The 20,072-nt window shown below is 44.7% G+C and overlaps 1 protein-coding gene and 1 long non-coding RNA gene across 4 annotated transcripts in view; one reads left to right on the top strand and one right to left on the bottom strand.

The window, feature by feature from the left end:
- LOC140204293 (uncharacterized) overlaps positions 1-14,315 on the bottom strand; it is a 40,923-nt gene extending 26,608 nt beyond the window's left edge. For all 3 annotated transcript variants that reach the window (XR_011887582.1, XR_011887580.1, XR_011887581.1), the window contains exons 1-2: positions 13,763-14,315; positions 12,414-12,595 (exon numbers count right to left, since the gene is read on the bottom strand). This is a non-coding gene — a long non-coding RNA (uncharacterized lncRNA). The remainder of the gene's footprint in view (positions 1-12,413; positions 12,596-13,762) is intronic.
- Positions 14,125-20,072, top strand: part of LOC140204292 (transmembrane protein 164) — a 149,425-nt gene continuing 143,477 nt past the window's right edge. Inside the window, exon 1 of the mRNA XM_072270887.1 lies at positions 14,125-14,905. Coding sequence (XP_072126988.1) covers positions 14,558-14,905 — 348 coding nt within the window. The 5' untranslated portion in view covers positions 14,125-14,557. The remainder of the gene's footprint in view (positions 14,906-20,072) is intronic.

Here is a 20,072-nt window from a genome sequence, read left to right as displayed (position 1 = left end):
TTTTATGAAATGGTTAGAAAGGGAGATGGAGGCGCTGTGGTTGTGGTCTTAGAGCCAAGGGGGTAGTAAATCAAAAAGTTTGAGAACCACTGGTCTATAACAATCAGAGCAACAATAAAAAAGGCATGCTGTGCTGCCTTATCAAGTTTCTAAGTCCATTGTCTTTTGACTGCTGATGGCTTGAGATAGCATGGATCTTCATTTGATTGTTGATATTGGGTAAGTTGCAAAAATATAAATTGCAAGCATTTTCAGAAATGTATTTCAATCCCACCCCAAACCCTGAGAAGTCTCCAATTTATAAGAGTCAGGAGTCTTCAGGTTTACATAGCTGCCTTTTTATAGTATTGGTCTGTCTAGCACTGAGCTAGATACTGATCCTCAGATTACTGGATGTTTTTGGTCTATGTATAGCCATACCTCTCACTGTTCTTGCTTAACTCATACTTTATATTATTTCTTACAAAATAGAATGTGGTAATTCAGCCCATTGTGTTGGCTTGCAGAATAATCCTATCAATCCTATTCCACTACTTCTTTCCCTGTAACCCATTTTCTCTCACATGATCATCAACTCACCTCTAATCCTTCCATGACTAGGGGTAATCTACCAATCCACATACATGTCTTCGAAATATGGGAGGAAGCTGAAGAAAACCCACATGGTCATGGGAAAACATACAAATTCCTCACAGATAGAACCAAAGGTCAAGATTGACCCGAGGTTACTGGAGGCATCAGCACTAGATGAAGGGTCCTTAAGCAAAATGTCAACTGTCCATTTCCCTCCACAGATGCTGCCTGACCCACTGAAATCCTCCAACGCTTCATGTATTGCACCTTGTTTGTGTGACATTATTCAAGCACGAATCACTAATTATTTTCAACTTCAATTTGAGGACCATACTTCATGGATTCTTATGAGCATTTCCACTCCGTCCACCACAAGCAGAACTGCAAGGTGGACAAACATTATAACTCCAATTCCCATTCCCATTCTGACATGCTGATCCTCTTTTGCCAAGATAAGATCCACTCTCGGGATGGAGGAGCAACACCTTATATTCTGCCTGGGTAGCCTCCAACCTGATGGCATGAATATTGATTTCTCCCTTTGGTTAAAAAAAATTCTTCCTTCCTTCCACTATTCCCCACTGACCTTTTCCCTCTTCTCACCTGCCTATCACTTCCCCCAAGATCCCCTCCTCCTTCCCTTTCTTCTGTGGCCCACTGTCCTCTCCTATCAGATTCCTTCTTTTCCAGCCTTTGACCTTTCCCACCCACCTGGCTTCACCTATCGCCTTCCAGCTAGTGTCCTTCCCCTCCCCCAACATTTTTATTCTGGCATCATCCCCCCTTCCTTCTCAGTCCTGAAGAAGAGTCTCAGCCCGAAACGGCAATTGTTTATTCATGTCCACAGAGGCTGCCGAGTTCCTGCGGTATTTTATGTGGATTGCTTTATATTTCTGATGATTGGAACGGGCATTCATTCTGTAAAGCTAGCTTCATAATGAGAATGAGAGCAGAATATTACTAAAGGCGCCTCCTTTGCTTGCGTCTTCAGAAACAGCTCTACTTCTATCTCTAATATCTCTATTTTTTCCTTTCATGGTTCTTTTGAAGACCCTGACCTGGAGTTACACACTGACTTTGGTTCTTTGCAGGAATGGGACCTGCTCTCGGGGTCTCATGACTGGCTGCTATTCGATATACCAAGGACTCAGCCTAGAAGGCTAGCTTGCCTTCAGGCTTTCGGGATTTTGTGGCTCTGGAGGCAGGCGGAATCGAGGTCGGTGCTGCCATCTGTTGTGTCGTGGCAGTACACGGAAGATTGAAAGTAGCAGGCTGGCTGCTGGCTGTGTGCCCAGAGACCCGAGTTTTTTTGGGTACAGAGCTCAGAAAAAGCGATGCAACAGGCTTTTAACATTGTAAATCAGCAAGTTGTCTGTTATGTCTCCCCTCTCGCTGTGAAATGGGGGCACCCCTTTTTCCCTTATTAAGGAGAGAGGGAACCTGTGGTATGTTGAATTACTGGGTAAACGAGTAGTACTTTATACTTTATACTTTATTGTCGCCAAACAATTGATCCTAGAACGTACAATCATCACAGCGATATTTTAATTCTGCGCTTCCAGCTCCCTGGATTACAAATCGATAGTAAATATTAAAAATTTACATTATAAATCATAAATAGAAAATAGAAAAATGGGAAGTAAGGTAGTGCAAAAAAAAAACCGAGAGGCAGGTCTGGATATTTGGAGGGTACGGCCCAGATCCGGGTCAGGATCCGTTCAGCAGTCTTATCACAGTTGGAAAGAAGCTGTTCCCAAATCTGGTCGTACGAGTCTTCAAGCTCCTGAGCCTTCTCCCGGAGGGAAGAGGGATGAAAAGTGTATTGGCTGGGTGGGTCGTGTCCTTGATCATCCTGGCAGCACTGCTCCAACAGCGTGTGGTGTAAAGTGAGTCCAAGGACGGAAGATTGGTTTTTGTGATGTGCTGTGCCATGTTCATGATCTTCTGCAGCTTCTTCCGGTCTTGGACAGGAAACTTCCATACCAGGTTGTGATGCACCCTAGAAGAATGCTTTCTATGGTGCATCTATAAAAATTAGTGAGGGTTTTAGGGGACAGGCCAAATTTCTTTAGTTTTCTCAGGAAGTAAAGGTGCTGGTGGGCCTTCTTGGCAGTGGACTCTGCTTGGTTGGACCAAGTCAGGTCATTTGTGATATTTGGGGTACTGCAACTCTGTGTCTTAATCGATGCTTTGCTGCGCGCTTGAGTGCTCGGTGAGGGGCACCGATGCTTTTTTCGCTGGTGGGGGTGGTTGCTTTGCTGCTGCTTATGCGTGGGAGGGAGGAGCTGGGGGGTGCTTTTGGGTTCTAACATTTAACCGTCATTCATTCTTTGGGACACTCCTCTGTTTTCATGGATATTTGCGAAGAAAAAGAATTTCAGGATGTATATTGTATACATTTCTCTGACATTAAATGTACCTTTGAAGCCTTTGAAAGTTTGAAAGGCTTAGCATACAAGTCTGAGCATTAGCTAATGCATGGTAACTGCATGGATGGACTGTTCCAATCATTATGGACATTCTGGAGTCATTTCCTGCATCGTTATTCCTTTCTGCATTTTGTGGCGCACCGAGCGGCAACCTTGCCATTGCTTTAGCACCTTGTCTGGTTTTTACGAGGCCGAGTGGCTAGCTCGATGCTCAAACCAGCACAGATGGAAAGTGTGCAAGGAGCCAGCCAGATTCGAACTTCGGACCACTTGCCTCAAAGTCCAGTGCTGATGCCCCTACACAACTGGCGGGCATAATACATCATTATGGGTCTTCTTGTTACCATGTTGTAACCACACACGGTATTTCCCCTGTAGCATTATGATGTACTTATAGTTCATTAGTTATTTTTTTCTGCTCTCTGGAACAGAAGTACATATCCAAAGATATTGGTTAACTCATTTGCAATTCAAATATTCTACAACAATGATCTGTTTTGAGAGTTGCTTTTCTCTTTTATTTTAAATTTGCAATGAATGTAACCAGCACTTTGAACAACATGGGGATAAGATGATTACACATGAGCTGATTTGTAGCTCACATTTAACTAAACTCTGCAAATTTCTCTATTGTAGTAAAGGAGATTTCAAAATGGACATCTGGAAAATTATACACTTTTCCTTCTCTACTGCTCCCCCTGCCTCACACCTCTGTCCCCCTTCATTCTCCGCTAATGCCTGGACTCTATTCCTTCCTGGTTTCACTCAGCCAAAGGCCTCTCACTATTCAGCTGCCAAACAATCTGAGCAGAATTGAGACCACCTGAAGTGCAGGTTGCTTGCCAGGAGATCCCAAGCTCTCCATAACACAACAAGGGAACATGTTTGATGTCTGGGAAGAGTGATATAGCCATTGGCATGGTAATCTGAGGATAAACCCTCCTAACCTGAAGACCTGTGTGTGCCCTCCGTCAGTCGTGGTCGACCATTGGTACTGTGCCACTGGTAGTCACTGGTTTGTCGAGCAGCATCGACTGTGGCTATTAAGGCTGATCCTGGAACGGCAGGCTCTGCCACAGTTGCTGCATGTGTAGGGCGTCATGCAATTGTCCGCTGTCCGCTGTGCTCTCCATTTAGCTCTCCGCTCCTCAAACTGACTCAGGATCACTCATTCGCCTTGCTCTAGGTGTTGCTGAAGAGTACCTCGCCATTTGTTGTGGTCATCTGCTGTATCCTCCCAGCACTCTGCGTTGATCTTTAAGGCTTTCATGTCGCGCTTGCAGAGGTCCTTGAAGCGAAGCTGGGGTCTACCAACGTTCCTCTTGCCTGTTGCTAGTTCTTCATAGAGGATGTTCTTTGGCAGTCTACCATCCTTCATACGACGGACGTGGCCCAGCCAGCGCAGTCTGCGTTGTCTTAACAGTGTGAACATTGTGGGAAGTCCAGCGTGGGAGAGGACCTCAGAGTTTGGGACTTTGTCTCTCCAGGTGATGCTGAGGATGCGGCAAAGGCTGTGCAGGTGAAAACTATTGAGTTTCCTCTCCTGCTTGGAGTAGATGGTCAAAGTCTCGTTCCAAGAACAGTTATTGATAAGCTTTAGTACCCGTAACTTGGGTAACTGATTGGACAATCCAGCTCATTGTTAATTCAAGCCCGTGCCAATTAGAGGGTCAACTGCAAATGCTAGAGAAGGCCCAGAAAATTCCAGGGTGGCGCAGTGGGGGCAAAGCTATATTAAGTGGATTCTGCCTTGTGCTACTTTGCTGACCTGGAGAATACTCATCATCTGCAGAGCTTAATTTGAAACATCTTCGTTAATTAATGTGTATTGACTTTTGTAACCCACCACAAGTTCTAAAATCTCATTGTGCATAACATAATCTGTGAAGTATTTTTAACACAATGTGGAGATAATATCAAGAGTTAGAACAAGGAGTTCACTGCATATTCCATGATATGCAGTGCCTTAGTACAATGTTTTCTCAGAATGATTATCAAGCAACAATTTACCTTAAGCCATAGAGGATATATCAAAAACACAAGAGATTGCAGATGCTGAAATCCAGAGCAAAACACAGAAGATGCTGGAGGAACTCAGCAGGTCAGACAGCACCTATGGAGAGGAATAGAGAGCCAATGTTTTGGTCTGAGACCCTTCATCAGGATTCATCATATCAAATCTGTTTGCCAAAAGGTAGGTACAAAGAAACATCTTAAAAGTGGAAACACGAGAAAATCTGCAGATGCTGGGAATCCAAGCAACACACACAAAATGCTGGTGAACGCAGCAGGCCAGGCAGCATCTATAGGAAGAAGTACAGTCGACATTTCAGGCCGAGACCCTTCGTCAGGACTAACTGAAAGAAGAGATAGTGGGAGATTTGAAAGTGGGAGGGGGAGGGGGAGATCCAAAATGATAGGAAAAGACAGGAGGGGGAGGGATGGAGCTAAGAGCAGGAAAGTTGATTGGCAAAAGGGATACAAGGCTGGAGAAGGGAGAGGATCATGGGACGGGAGGCCTGGGGAGAAAGAAAAGGGGAGGGGAGCCCAAAGTAAGATGGAGAGCAGGCAAGGAGTGATTGTGAGAGGGACAGAGAGAGAAGAAAAAAAAAGGTGGGGGAAATAAAAATAAATAAGGGATAAGAAGGGGAGGTGGGGCATTAATGGAAATTAGAGAAATCAATGTTCTTGCCATCAGGTTAGAGGCTACCCAGACGGAATATAAGGTGTTATTCCTCCAACCTGAATGTGGCTTCATCTTGACAGTAGAAGAGGCCGTGGATAGACATGTCAGAATGGGAATGGGATGTGGAATTAAAATGGGAGTCTTGACAGTAGAGGAGGCCATGGATTGACATATCAGAAAGGGAATGGGATGTGGAGTTAAAATGGGTGTTTTGACAGTAGAGGAGGCCATGGATTGATATCCTTCCAGGTGAGACAGTCCTTCCAGGTGAGGTGACACTTTACCTGTGAGTCGGCTGGTGTGATATCCTCATCCGGTGCTCCTGGTGTGGCCTCCTATATATTGGTGAGACCCAACGCAGACTGGGAGACCGTTTCACTGAACACCTACGCTCTGTCCGCCAGAGAAAGCAGGATCTCCCAGTGGCCACCCATTTTAATTCCACGTCCCATTCCCATTCTGATATGTCTATCCACGGCCTCCTCTACTGTCAAGATGAAGCCACACTCAGGTTGGAGGAACAACACTTTATATTCCGTCTGGGTAGCCTCCAACCTGATGGCATGAACATTGAATTCTCTAATTTCTGTTAATGCCCCTCCTCCCCTTCTTACCCCATCCCTTATTTATTTTTATTCCCCCACCTTTTTTTTCTTTCTTCTCTCTCTGTCCCTCTCACAATCACTTCTTGCCTGCTCTCCATCTTACTCTGGGCTTCCCTCCCCCTTTCTTTCTCCCTGGGCCTCCTGTCCCATGATCCTCTCATATCCCTTTTGCCAATCACCTGTCCAGCTCTTGGCTCTATCCCTCCGCCTCCTGTCTTCTCCTATCATTTTGGATCTCCCCCTCCCCCTCCCACTTTCAAATCTCTTACTATCTCTTCTTTCAGTTAGTCCTGACGCAGGGTCTCGGACCGAAATGTTGACTGTACCTCTTCCTCGAGATGCTGCCTGGCCTGCTGCATTCACCAGCATTTTGTGTGTTTCTTAAAAGTGGAAAGTTGACAGCCAGAGATGTTTAGGGAGGGAATGCAAATTTAAGTGTCTTGGCAATTGAAGCCCCAAAAGTCAAAGCTGGAAAGATTAAATCCTGGAATGATCAAAATGATAGAATTGTTAAACACAAGAGATTCTGCAGATGCTGGAAATCCTGAGCCACTTCAGTTCGAACCCCATCCAGAGGAGGCTGAAGAGCATTTTGTGACTGTGATAGATGCTGCTTTGAGTGGGTCAGGAAGTGTTTCCTGTGGCAAGGAAGATGCAATGCCAGATAAGAAGCCTTGCTGCGATATTACAGGGTTTTAGTGAAACCACAACTTCTGTACTGGTTACAACCTCCCTTATTGACAGAAGGATGGACTTATCGAGGAGGTAATCTAGTGAAGGATCTCTGGGTACATGAAGTTCTTTTTTAAACTGCAGATACTGGAAATCTGGAGTAAAGGTGGAAATGCTGGGAATACTCAGCAGGTCTGGTCACATCTCTGGGAAGAGAAAGAGAGCTAATGCTTCAGTTCAAAAAACCCTATATCAGAGTTCTGCCTTCACTGGATCTCAAATTCATTCTCAAGCTAAAGGAAGCAACTTTACCAACGTTGTGTTGACTGTGGAAGGTGAAGTTGAAACTGATCTCAGAGCTGATCAGAAGGGTGCAGATTTGAAACAAGCCATGAATGCAAACACAGTGGCAAATACTGCCCAGGTATCCAATTCCCTTATGGGGGCCTGTAATCATTATTGCAAACTTCATATGATTCCAGTTCAGGTGAAGTCTAAGAAGAGTAATAAGATGGTACTTTCCTGGATCAAGGAAGTACCACAGTGCTCTGCAGAGACAACCTCAACCTGACAGGAAAAGGAACACAGGCTCTCTTACACACCATGTTGTGAGTAGCCACTTCACAATGCAGAAGAAGGCTATAGTTTTGCCCTTGTAGTGTGAATTTTACTTGCCACTTACAGTATCTTATCTATCCTGAGCAGTGCCCTTAAGTTAATGGCTGTAAGCAATATCAATCGATATGCAAAAAGGAACTGAACATAGAGCATTCAACACAGTATAGGCCCTTTGGCCCATAATGTTGTACCAACCTTTTAACCTACTCTGAGATCAATCTAACCCTACTCTCCTACATAACCCTCCATTTTTCTATCATCCAAGTGTGTATCTGGTAGTTGTCCATCATGTCCAAAGATGACAGGAAACCTCATCACACACCAGGATCTCCTTTGTTGCAGTGGATGACCATTATGTCTTCTGTGCCTTGTCAAGTCCTTCACTCTCCATGGAGTATTGCAGTACCACATTCCTGGCTGGCCGTTGGATCTCTCTGTAGATCTCATCCGCCCAGTCCGCCAGAGCTGACTTCAGATGCTAGCACAGGCATGTCCCTATCTCACCGGGGTCTGCGGCCGCCGGCTACCCTCGCTTGTTTAGCTTGCCTGTCGAATTGGTGTACCAGGGTGTGGCCGCTGTCGCATGCAAACAGCTACTTGGAGCCGCAGGTGAGAGCTGAGTGTGTGTTTGGGACCAAAGGTGAGTGAGCTGCCCTGGAATGGACACAACAAGCCCCTTCACAGATGTGCTGCCCCTCTCTGGATACTCCATACACCCAGGGCCGGATTTAGTGGGGCCTGGGCCCCCAGACTGGAGGCCCTGATGGGCCCCTGCTGACACCGTAAAACGCTGCTGTACCAAGCAAAAAAAGGCGAAAACAAGAGCAAAGGACGTACTGGTCTAAATATCAAAGCTGTGGACCAAGACAATGGTTTAGTACAATACGTAGGCTATAAACTAACAGGCCTTAAGAGGGAGGACAGAAAGTAATGCAGATTCTTAGTTTGAAGGATAGCATCTAAAGCACTCAAAAATTGACCTAGGCTTAGTTGGCTTAGTAAAGTTATGAGGGAGATGAAGTATGAGGTACCCAATCGTAAATCTTTACTTAGCTATTGCTGCATATACCATAGGCCTCATTTCTCAAACAATGCCAAAGCATTTTTATCTAGGTATTTTCTCAACCGTGTGTTCTGAGAAAGTAAAATGGAAATGAGAGTCAAAAAGGCCAAGAGAGATGGCACTGTGGCAAACTAGGAAACTTGACAATACTCCAAAAATCTCTTTGAAAAATGAGATCTAGCACATACTAACCTATTGCTGTGCTGTGTGGCTTGCAGAGTAAAGACCACTTATTACTTACTAGGTTTGTAAACAGTCAACTATTAGCCTATTGCCACAAAAACAGGAACAGCACTAACAGACAAGCCTAGATATTTACAAAGTCAGATGCTCGTTTTTCAAAATTAAAGCCTAGTTCTTCTGGATTTCTTCGCAGCAAAGTCCTTGATCAGATCACTAAAATCCAGTTTCCGAACAAGATCACTTTCAAGTGACATCAGAGTAAGATGACTCAGCCAGTCCTGTCCCATTGTGGATCTGAACCTATGTAGTTGCCATTATCAGGACTACAAAATATGTCACTGGAGCCTCGGATAGCCAGTCCCCTCTCGACCAGAAACTTCACAACCACCAACACTCTTCTCAATACGCCGGTCCAGTAGACACACTCTGACTCGAACTGTTCTTGCAGTTCTGTATCTATTCTTCCGCTGTCAGGCGTTAGTGTAACGTAGGTCAGTATCGTTTTCCTGTGGTGTTGGCTATTTCCATGCTCTCCTATGCACTCAGCGGCATGTTTCCAGTCGCTAAAGCCAGTTTTGATGACGGACTGACAGTTCTCACTGAAGATGTGACAAAACAAACCACACAGCCGGTGGAAGGGGAGTATAAGAGCAATTGCCTTGTATTCACCATTTATGAGCTTGTGTTTGAAGTGAAATTTGGAGAAAAAACCTCTCTGCTGTTTGTATACTCGTTCCAAAGCTTTGATATCCACATCCTTATTCTGGCAAGACTCCGGCCCTTTCTTAGCCCAGTATGCTCGGACTGAATCATCTATCGTTTCCTTTCCCCAGCGAGCAGGATCAGTGCTGTAAGGATCCTCAGTAGCGGTAACGTTAACATTAATGGCAGCCCGACTTGTTTGTTCGGAGGCCTCTGTGGTCGGGAATCCCACAGTCATGCTTTCTGCCTCTTCAACGTTAGCTGCTGACTGTGGCAAGGACGGTGGTCCCGTGCTAGCGCTAGTGCGAGCTGTTGAACAAGTCTCCATTTGTCCACCGGTCTCAGACTGTGACAAGAGGGATGATACTGCTGCATCATCGAGAACAGGTCTAAAAAATTCTGTCAATTTCAATGTTTTTTTTAACGCTTCTTTCTCACGGTCCTCTTTCTCTTGATTCTTTTTTCTTTTCTGTGCTCCACTCTCATTTTTTTTTGTCTGCCATGATGATAGCTACCTATTTTGGGCCCCTCTGCAGCTTGGGCCCCTGGGCTGCAGCCCAGCCTAGCCCTGCCTAAAGTCCAGCCCTGCATACACCCCGAGTGTGTCTATCTAAGAGTTTTTTAAATGCCCTTATGTACCTGCCTCTACCACCACTCCTGGCTGTGCAAAGAACTTGCACAGATACAAGAACCGAATCTTCCTGTGCAGTGGGAGAACGGAAAGAATACTAAATAATCATTTTATTTTATATCCTCTTCTTTTCACTTTCTTTATGTTATTAGCACTCTTACTTGTTCATGAATTGCCTATTAAACAAGTTCATTGAAGCCCAGTGGAAGTTTGAGAATGTTATCTTGTTTGGCTAGTTCTAACCCATTAGCTTTAATAATGGCATTTATATGCTTGTTTTAACTTCAGCCACAGTTTCTGGCAGGAGAGGCCTACAGAGAAAGGAATGAATTAGTTCCTCTGGGGTGCAGAGGGGCTGTTCTCAGTCAGCACAGCAAGTTGGTGCACCACTTTACAACCACTGTACAACTTACACCCATCAGGCTCCTGAACCGATGTCAATAACTTCATTCACCTCAACACTGAAGTGATTCCACAACCTACAGACTCACGTTCAAGGACTCTACAACTCATGTTCTCAGGATGATATATACACAGTTGATTCTAGTTAATTGCACCATCAGTTAATTGGGGCAGCCGCTTATTTGGGGCAACTCTTAAAGCAAAAAAATTGACCAGAAAATAGATTTCGAGGATGCAATTGGCAAAGGCATTGTATGAAGGCAGTCCATTATCTGAACTAGATGTCTAGGTGTTCCTCAGGTGTCAGTAATGGCACGCTACTTTTCACATTGTTTGCAAATACTCTAGGTAGTGGGATTGATGGCTTTGTGGCAAAGTTTGTGGATGATACAAAGATAGGTGGAGGGGTAGGTGGTGCTGAGGAAGCAACGTGATGCAACAGGACTTAGACAAATTGGAAGAAGGGGCAAAAAAGTGGTAGATGGAATACAGTGATAGGATATGTATGATAATGTATTTTGGTAAAAGGAACAATAGTGCAGACTATTATCTAAATGGGGAGAAGGTTCAAACATCAGAGGTGCAAAGGGACTTAGGAGACCTTCTGCAAGACTCCCAGAAGTTTACTTTACAGTTTGAATCTGTGGTTTAAAAATCTGGGGATGAAGGGGTTAACATATGAGGGGTGTTTGGCAGCTTTAGGCCTGTACTCACTGGAATTCAGAAGGATGCAAGGGGATCTTATTGAAACCCTCCAAATGTTGAAAAGACTAGATAAGGTGGATGTGGAGAGGATGTATACTATGGTGGGCATATCCAGAACTAGAGGATGCAGCCTCAAAATTGAGGGGTGACCCTTTAGAACAGAAGTAAGGAGGAATTTTTTTAGCCAGCGAGTAGTAAATCTGTGGAATGCTCTGCCACAGACTGCGGTGGAGGCCAAGTCCGTGCGTATATTTAGGGCAGAAATTAATGGTTTCCTGATTGGTCAGGGCATCAAGATGTATGGTGAGAAGGCAGGTGTATGTGGTTGAGTGGGATCCGGGAACAGCCAGGATGGAATGGCAGAGCAGATTCGATGGGTTGAATGGCCTAATTCTGCTCCTGTGTCTTATGGTCTGCACTGGTTTTGTTCATTTACAGTCAACCAAAGGGGCACAGCAGTGTATTCCAGATTACTTCATTTGTCGATGACCATTAGAAACTATAAACACATACAAAATGCTGGAGGAACTCAGCAGGCCCGACAGCATCTATGGAAGAGAGTGCAGTTGAAGTTTCGAGCTGAGGCCCTTCTGCAGGACTGGAGAAAAAAAGATGTGGTGTAGATTTAAAAGGTGGGGGGGGGAGTGAGAAACACAAGGTGATAGGTGAAACCGGGAGAGGGAGAGATGAAGAGCTGGGAAGTTCATACAGGGCTAGAGAAGGGGGAGTCTGATATGAGAGGACAGAAGGGGGGAGGAGCACCAGAGGGAGGTGATGGGCAGGCAAGGAGATAAGGTGAGAGAGGGAAAAGGGGATGGGAAATGGTGAAGTGGGGGGTGGGGGCCATTACCAGAAGAAACTGATACATAGTTTTATAGTACTGTATGGGTTGTATTTCAATTTGTTCTGTATTTCATTTAAATACATAATTTGCTACTCAGTTAAACAGTAGTTACCCTTTTTGTACCTTTCAAACTACGTATTTCTATGAAACTTTAGCTAACTGGGGCAATCGCTTAATTGGGCCAAAATGAACTGGTCCTGATATGTCCCAATTAACTGCAAGTGTGAGTGTGTGTGTGTGTGTGTGTGTGTGTGTGTGTACGTCCTAACGAAGGGTCCCGGCCTGAAACATCGACTGTACCTCTTCCTAGAGATGCCGCCTGGCCTGCTGCGTTCACCAGCAACTCTGATGCGTGTTGCTGGTGTTGTCTGTGTACGTACACAATGTCTTCTTTTGCACAGTAGTTATAAGTCTTCCTTTATATACACTGCAGCTTTTTTTCCACAGACGCTACTGAATTTTTTCATTGTTTCTGAGAATGCCTGCAAGAAAATGAATCTCATGGTAGTATATGATAGCATGTACGTCCTTCAATAATAAATTAACTTTGACACTTCCTACACTTTTCACGAACTTCCATTTTCATTCTAGTGTTGTTGCATCCTCATTACAAGTTTTCCAGTTTTGCATTTCAGAGCAATATTACTGTCTTCATCCCCCACTGGCTACACATTCTCTCTTTGTCGTCCAGCTCAGCTCTGATTCAGGAGACTTTAAGATCATCACCAGCCCCTAGACACTCGAACACATAATGCTGACTAATATCTTATTAACAGTTCTGGGGGTGGGGAGGGCTGTTAAAAGTATTAGATTTCGGATGAGACTTCATTTCATTTCAAGTGATGGTATAAGACCCCGTTGCACTATCTGACGAACAGAATTCTCCCCGGTACCCCCGGCTAGTATTTCGCCAGGTGACAAGATCTAAGCAGATGCAGCGAAAAAACAAATCTACTGTTTGGAAACCTGCTCCCTGCGTTTCCAGATCTCGAACCGCGGAACATCTTGTGGGGAAGAAGTGTTAGATAAAGTTCCTGCTGACACATTCGGCTTTCTCAAATAAAAAATCAGTGAATAAGGCTAGCTATTTAACCTTACACGGCTACGATGCACTTTGCAAAACGCCGAACATCTTCATCAGTGTACGTGTGCGTGTGCCCAGTCCCTTCTTCATACTTCCCCTTTTCTGTATTCCCTGCAGTCGTAATTCAAAGATAAGCACCCTACATGTCTACTCGCCTGTCCTTTCCAGGGTGCTGACTGACCTGTTGAATCTCCCCAGCATTTTACAAGATCCTTGCGCTGTGTTTATCCGGGACTTTTGATGGATTACTACACGTTTTCCCTCTTACCTGAAACGTTTCCCTGTGATAAATCGCGCATATATATTAAAGATAAACGAAAACAATGGAATAGGTTCCAGACCGTTTGCTTCCTCTATATAAATTTCCACAAAATTATATGCAATTTCAGAAAAAAATCCCTGGAGGAGTCCTCCCTCCCCGTGTAACAATCCAGGGTGGAAACGGACTAATCTTCTTTAATCAGAAAAATTGGAAAATTGATTTAAACAAAATCAGACGATGAAATTTAATTATCCGGCCTAGGTAAAATATATTTACAACAGCTTTGAACCTTAGAATCCATACCCGAAATTAGATAATAGGTGGAATAAAGATTCTGAAGGGTGTGGGTGGCTGAGTATTCGGCAAATAGAAACAGGTCCAGGTTCTGGTGAAGTGAGTCGTTCGGTTATATTTGGTCCGAGAGGAAATGAGCACATTTGACGAAAGAAACTCATCACAGGGTCTTCTGATACGCCCGCTTCGCCTTTCCCTCTTTGTAACATACTGCAAGTTTAAAAATAAAGCATAAACAGTATCTCCCCACACAGACAGGCGACACTTCTCTCCAGTAATATGCAAGATTTTATTGCCTTCTCTTCCACGGCCTCTTCGGGCTAGCGGAGGGGACCGAGCAAATGAACCCTTTGGGGGGGGGGGGGAAGCATTCGCGACGGAGTTGCCCTTTTAAACGTTGGAGGCTGAGGACCATCTGTCAACGTCTAAAGTGGGTGGGAAACGAGTCTGTTTCAGCCAATCCTCTTTCGGATCAGTTTAGCCGCTAGTGTTTTCTGTGCCGCGAAATTGCTCCTGCAAGTTTCTGATGAAGCAGCCAGTGCATACTGTGGCTAGGCGGGATGCTTTTACACTCACTACACACGCGTGTACAGGGAGGGTAAACAAGCAGGAGAAGTAGACAGAGGGGAGGAAGCGCTTTGAAATACCTCATCAATTCGGGATTTCAAACGCAGCAGCGGATTAGTCCACACCGTGGACCTGAGAGGAGAAAGGCCTTTCTGCAAAGTTCATGTTTCTACGGCGAAACGTTGTCGTGTAGCCTGAGCGCAGCCTTGTGCCTCTGAATAAGGAGGGCAGAGGATCATGTCTCGGTACAACGTGTGCACCTTGCTGGACTGGGCTTACGGGGGCGTGGACCCCCAGTTCGAGGGGAACGGGGGAGCGGAGTGCGCCGCTTTTCTGCCCCTGAGGCAGCGCTGGGTGGAGAGTATTGTCTTCGTGACTATCTCCCTGCTGGAGATGGCTGTGGCCATTCGCAAGATCAGGCGGCAGGAGCTGAGTGTAGAATTCCAGCAGAAAAACGACAGCCTGGGCAAGAACCTGCTCTTGGTCGCCCTGTGCCTGACCTTTGGCGTTGAAGTCGGTTTTAAATTCGCCACCAAGACCTTAATTTATCTGCTGAATCCGTGTCATGTTGTCACCATGTTACAGGTAGGTCACCTGCAGCGATTAGATAGATACTTTATTGACCCCAGAAGAAACTACAGTGTCACAGTAGCACTAAAAGTGCACAGATAGGAGTAGAAAGAATATAAAATAAGTTACCCCGAACAGTTTAACAGGAGGGGATCATAACTTCCCGGGCTATAGATTGACTCATAATAGAGCCTAATGGCTGAGGGTAAGAATGGACTCATTTAGCGCTCTTTCAGCAGCGCAGTTGTCTTGGTCTGTTACTAAGAGTGTTCTCTGTTGCAGAGGGTGAGAAATATTGTCCAGAATTGTCAGGATTTTCTATAGAATCCTTTGTTCTACCACAGTTTCCAGTGTGTCCAGTTTGCTTCCTATAACAGAGCCAGCCTTTCTAAACAGTTTGTCCAGCCTGTTGGCATCACCTGTGTTGATGCCATTGCCCCAGCACACCACTGCATAGAAGATTGTACTGGCAATAACAGACTGGTAGAACATGTGAAGGAGAGGCCTGCAAACTCTGAAGGACCTCAGTCTCTTTAGGAAGTAGAGGAGACTCCGGCCCTTCTTGTACATAGACTCTCTGTTGGTGTTCCACTTAAGTCATCTTCCAGGTGCATCCCCAGGTACTTGTAGATCCTCACCACGGCCACGTCCTCACCATCAGTAGTAATGGGGAGCAATGAAGGCTTAGTCTTCCTAAAGTCGGTCACTATCTTCTTTGTCTCACTGATGTTCAGCAGTAGATGATTCATCTTGCACCATTTGGCAAAGTCCTCCAACAGGGCCCTGTATTCTTCTTTTTATCCTCTCTTTATACATCCAACTCTTGCTGAGTCATCAGAGAATTTCGGCAGATGACATGACTCAGTGTTGTATCTAAAATCCGAAGTATACAGGGCAAACAGGAAGGGAGCCAATACAGTCCCCTGTGGGGACACAGTGCTGCTTAAAGCCATGTCTGACACACAGCTCTGAAGCCGCACAAACCTGAAGACTGTGCATGTGGATTCAGTGGAAGTTAAAATGTGACGACAGAACTACAATGGTCCCATAAATGCAACTTAAATTTGTTAAATGTAATTGAATAGAATAGATTTTGCATTCAAAGTAGGGGACTCTTTACACTCTTAAGTTGGGCCTCTAGAAAGGAAAGTGAAAAGAGCGATGTAATAGAAACGAGAGGAATTGCAGGGAATAGTTAGCAGGTCATGAAGCATCTGTGGAAGCAGAAAGTGAGTTAATGTTTCAGGTAGAAAACTCTTTGTCAGAACTGGGAAAGATTAGCTTTAAATTGCAGGGTGGATAGAACGCCCTGATGGGGTGCATCTCTGTAAGCAATATGACCGTTACAAGTTGCACCTATACTTCTTCCCTGCCCAACATCCAGTGACCCAAAGAAACCTTCCCAGTGAAGCCAATGTCCACTTGCACTTCTCCAGACCCAGTGTGCTGCAATTTGTGCTCCTCTACACAGAAGGAGCCAGGAAAGACTGAATGACTGCTTTGCAGAGAATGTGCCTTTACTCCAAAATGGGAGGGGGGGGGGTCCCAAACATTTTTTATGCCGATAGACCCCTACCATTAACCAAGGGGTTTGTGGAGCCCGGGTTGGGAACACCTGGTCTAAACCTTCAACTTTTTGTTGCCAGCCATTTTAACTCTATCTAGTTCCAACTCTGTCCTGTCCGTGACCTGGCTTCACTTTATAACAGAACCCAGTATAACATTGCGCAAAATGCTGGAGGAACTCAGCAGGTCAGGCAGCATCTACAGAGAGGAATAGAGCTAATGTTTCAGCCTGAGACCCTTCATCAGGACCGGAAAGAGGGAAGAAGCCAGAATAAGAAAGTTGGGGGGTGGGGGGGAACTGGCAGGTATAGTAAAGCAAGGTCAGGGGAAGGTGGGTGGGGAGGGGAGAAATGAAATGCGAAGCTGGGTGGTGATAGGTGCAGGAGGTGATAGGCGGACTGAAGAAAAGTGAATATGGGAGTGGACCGTGGGAGAAAGGGAGGGAGGAGGGTACCAGAAGAAGGTGATAGGCAGGTGCGAAGAAAAGGGCTGATGGAAGAGCCCGAATGAGGAATGGGAAAAGAGAGGAGGAGGAGTGGGGAGAAATAGGAGAAATCAGTGTTCATGCTGTCATGTGGAGGCTATCTGGATGGAACATGAGGTGTTGCTCCTCCAACCTGAGAGTGGCTTTGTTGTGACAGTGGAGGAAGCCATGGATCAGAAAGGTTTTGGGCTGAGGAATTAAAATGATTGGCCACCAGAAAGTCCTGTCTGCTGAAGATGGAATGAATGTGCTGAACTCAGTGTAAGTTTGACAGCATAACAGATGAAGGGACTTGACCCAAAACACCAACAGTCAACCCAGATGCAACATTGACGGTCCATTTTCCTCTGCAGTTTCTGCCTACCCTGTTTGATGTCTCCATGATTTTCTGCTTTTATTTTAGGTTGCCAGCATCTGCAACTTCAGATTTTTCTTTTATCATTCATAAATGCACGTCTGCCTTTCTGTTTTTTTAAAAAAATAGAAATCCACTAAAAATTAGATCTTGAGGCCGAAAGATAGTTGAAGTTCAGGGGCCAGTGTGCCTGTTTTTCATGTTAGTGCAGGATGAGTCTGTCAATTGATTTTAAATAAGTTTTTTCAACAGCCTTGGATGTCCCCCTGTGCTTTACAGACAACAGTGATTTGAATAAGTTTAGACTTCAGGTCAATTCACATTTTAACTCCATCTACCTGCCTTGTTCCCGTAACTATTACTTAAATTCTATTCAACACAGTTTTAAAATGTTTAATTGAACACGTGCTTAAAAACTCCTCCGCTGAGAGTTTTCCAGAATTGCTCTTTAGCTGCCATCACTTATGTCAGTTTAACACCTGATTGTAAGGTTATTCCTTTCTAGCTATTCCTCAGTAAAAAAACATCTTCTGTCTTTACCCTGTTAGCACCTTCAAGCTTGTTCTCTCAGTTTTCATTAGAGAAGGGGATACAAGCTTACTCAATTTCCTGGCTTCTTACATTAACTCTTTTGGACTTGTATCATATGTCAAACCTGCTCACCTTAGAGGATGATATTCTCCCTGTACAGACCTAGCTCTGTACGCCTTGAGTATAACTTGCATTCTTTTACATTGTAGCCGTTGAGAAAGGGGTCAATGTTCTCAGCTCCATCACTTGTTTTGTACACATCCATATGTCTCTAACATTTAGTGCTCTGCAGTCACATAAAGGCAAGATTGGGTGAGGACAATAGATTTTATGTCCATGGACGCCATTTGTAAGACTACTTAAAGTCCATAATTATTTAACTACTTGCATTTCCCTTGGTAGGATTTAAATTCATGCCTCAAGTCCAAATATTGTCTGATAGCCTAGCAACTTAACCACTCTACGAGACTACTATAGAGTTATTAACATGGAATATAAATATTTGCTAACGACCTTACATGGCACAATATTCCTTGCTGTTGCATCAATGCATCCTGTTTGACCAGAATTAGAGCTGCAAATTAGATCTCTAAAGCTTCGCTTAACCAGAGGTTCATATCTGTTATCAGTGTTGAAATGTGGTGCTTGACCGGAATTTCATTTCTGAGTGTTGAAATGTGGCAGCAATTTACAGAGCAAATGATCTCTTCATTTTTTGGCAGAGGAACGAACAGTGGCTGGGATTTCTCTGCTTTTCAAAGTGGTGCTATAAAATTGTATTTGTTAATTTGAAAGGGCCGATTAGAGTCTCCGTTTAATGTTTTAATGCCAATGTGTTCACTATTTGAATTGTTCACAACTGAACACCCTTAGGTTCTAATCATGATAAAAATAAGCATTGCAATAGCAATTTATTTGTTGATGATATTTAAGTTCCCAAACACCTAGTCTAGAGAAGTGAAGGAGGAAGAAGTGTCCTCCTGTTAGGTGACGGAAGATGAAGTGTACATGGCCATTAATGGGCCTAAATAATAATGAGGACTTTGAAATTATTGTGTGAGGGAAGGATTGTATTCAGTGATGGTATAGGTAATGACAGGGTACATTGTAGTATGAGATCAGTGGGGCTGGTCTGGATGACAGAGATTCTGGTTGATGTAATTCGGCAATTGGTAAAGAGAGCACAATGAAATAAAGAACTTGAAGTGCTAAGTGGGGGATATCTTGGCAAGGTGAACCAGTTAATACTTCAGGTCAGAAATAGAACATAGAATAGTACAGCACAATACAGGCCCTTCAGCCCACAATGTTGTGCTGACCCTCAAACCCTGCCTCCCATATAACCCCCCACCTTAAATTCCTCCATATACCTGTCTAGTAGTCTCTTAAATTTCACTAGTGTATCTGCCTCCACCACTGACTCAGGCAGTGCATTCCATGTACCAACCACTCTCTGAGTAAAAAACCTTCCTCTAATATCCCCCTTGAACTTCCCACCCCTTACCTTAAAGCCATGTCCTCTTGTATTGAGCAGTGGTGCCCTGGGGAAGAGGCGCTGGCCATCCACTCTATCTGTTCCTCTTAATATCTTGTATACCTCTATCATGTCTCCTCTCATCCTCCTTCTCACCAGAAAGTAAAGCCTTAGCTCTCTTAATCTCTGGTCATAATGCATACTCTCTAAACCAGGCAGCATCCTGGTAAATCTCCTCTGTACCCTTTCCAATGCTTCCACATCCTTCCTATAGTGAGGCGACCAGAACTGGGTACAGTACTCCAAGTGTGGCCTAACCGGCGTTTTATAGAGCTGCATCATTACATCGTGACTCTTAAACTCTATCCCTCGACTTATGAAAGCTAACACCCCATAAGCTTTCTTAACTACCCTATCTACCTGTGAGGCAACTTTCAGGGATCTGTGGACGTGTACCCCCAGAACCCTCTGCTCCTCCACACTACCAAGTACCCTGCTATTTACTTTGTACTCTGCCTTGGAGTTTGTCCTTCCAAAGTATACCACCTCACACTTCTCCAGGTTGAACTCCATCTGCCACTTCTCAGCCCACTTCTGCATCCTATCAATGTCTCTCTGCAATCTTCGACAATCCTCTACACTATCCACAACACCACCAACCTATGTGTCGTCTGCAAACTTGCCAACCCACCCTTCTACCCCCACATCCAGGTCGTTAATAAAAATCACGAAAAGTAGAAGTCCCAGAACCGATCCTTGTGGGACACCACTA

Source organism: Mobula birostris, chromosome 10 (assembly GCF_030028105.1).
Source record: "Mobula birostris isolate sMobBir1 chromosome 10, sMobBir1.hap1, whole genome shotgun sequence".
NCBI lineage: Eukaryota > Metazoa > Chordata > Chondrichthyes > Myliobatiformes > Myliobatidae > Mobula > Mobula birostris.
Note: the sequence above shows the minus strand (reverse complement) of the source record. Positions and strands in the feature narration are given on the sequence as shown.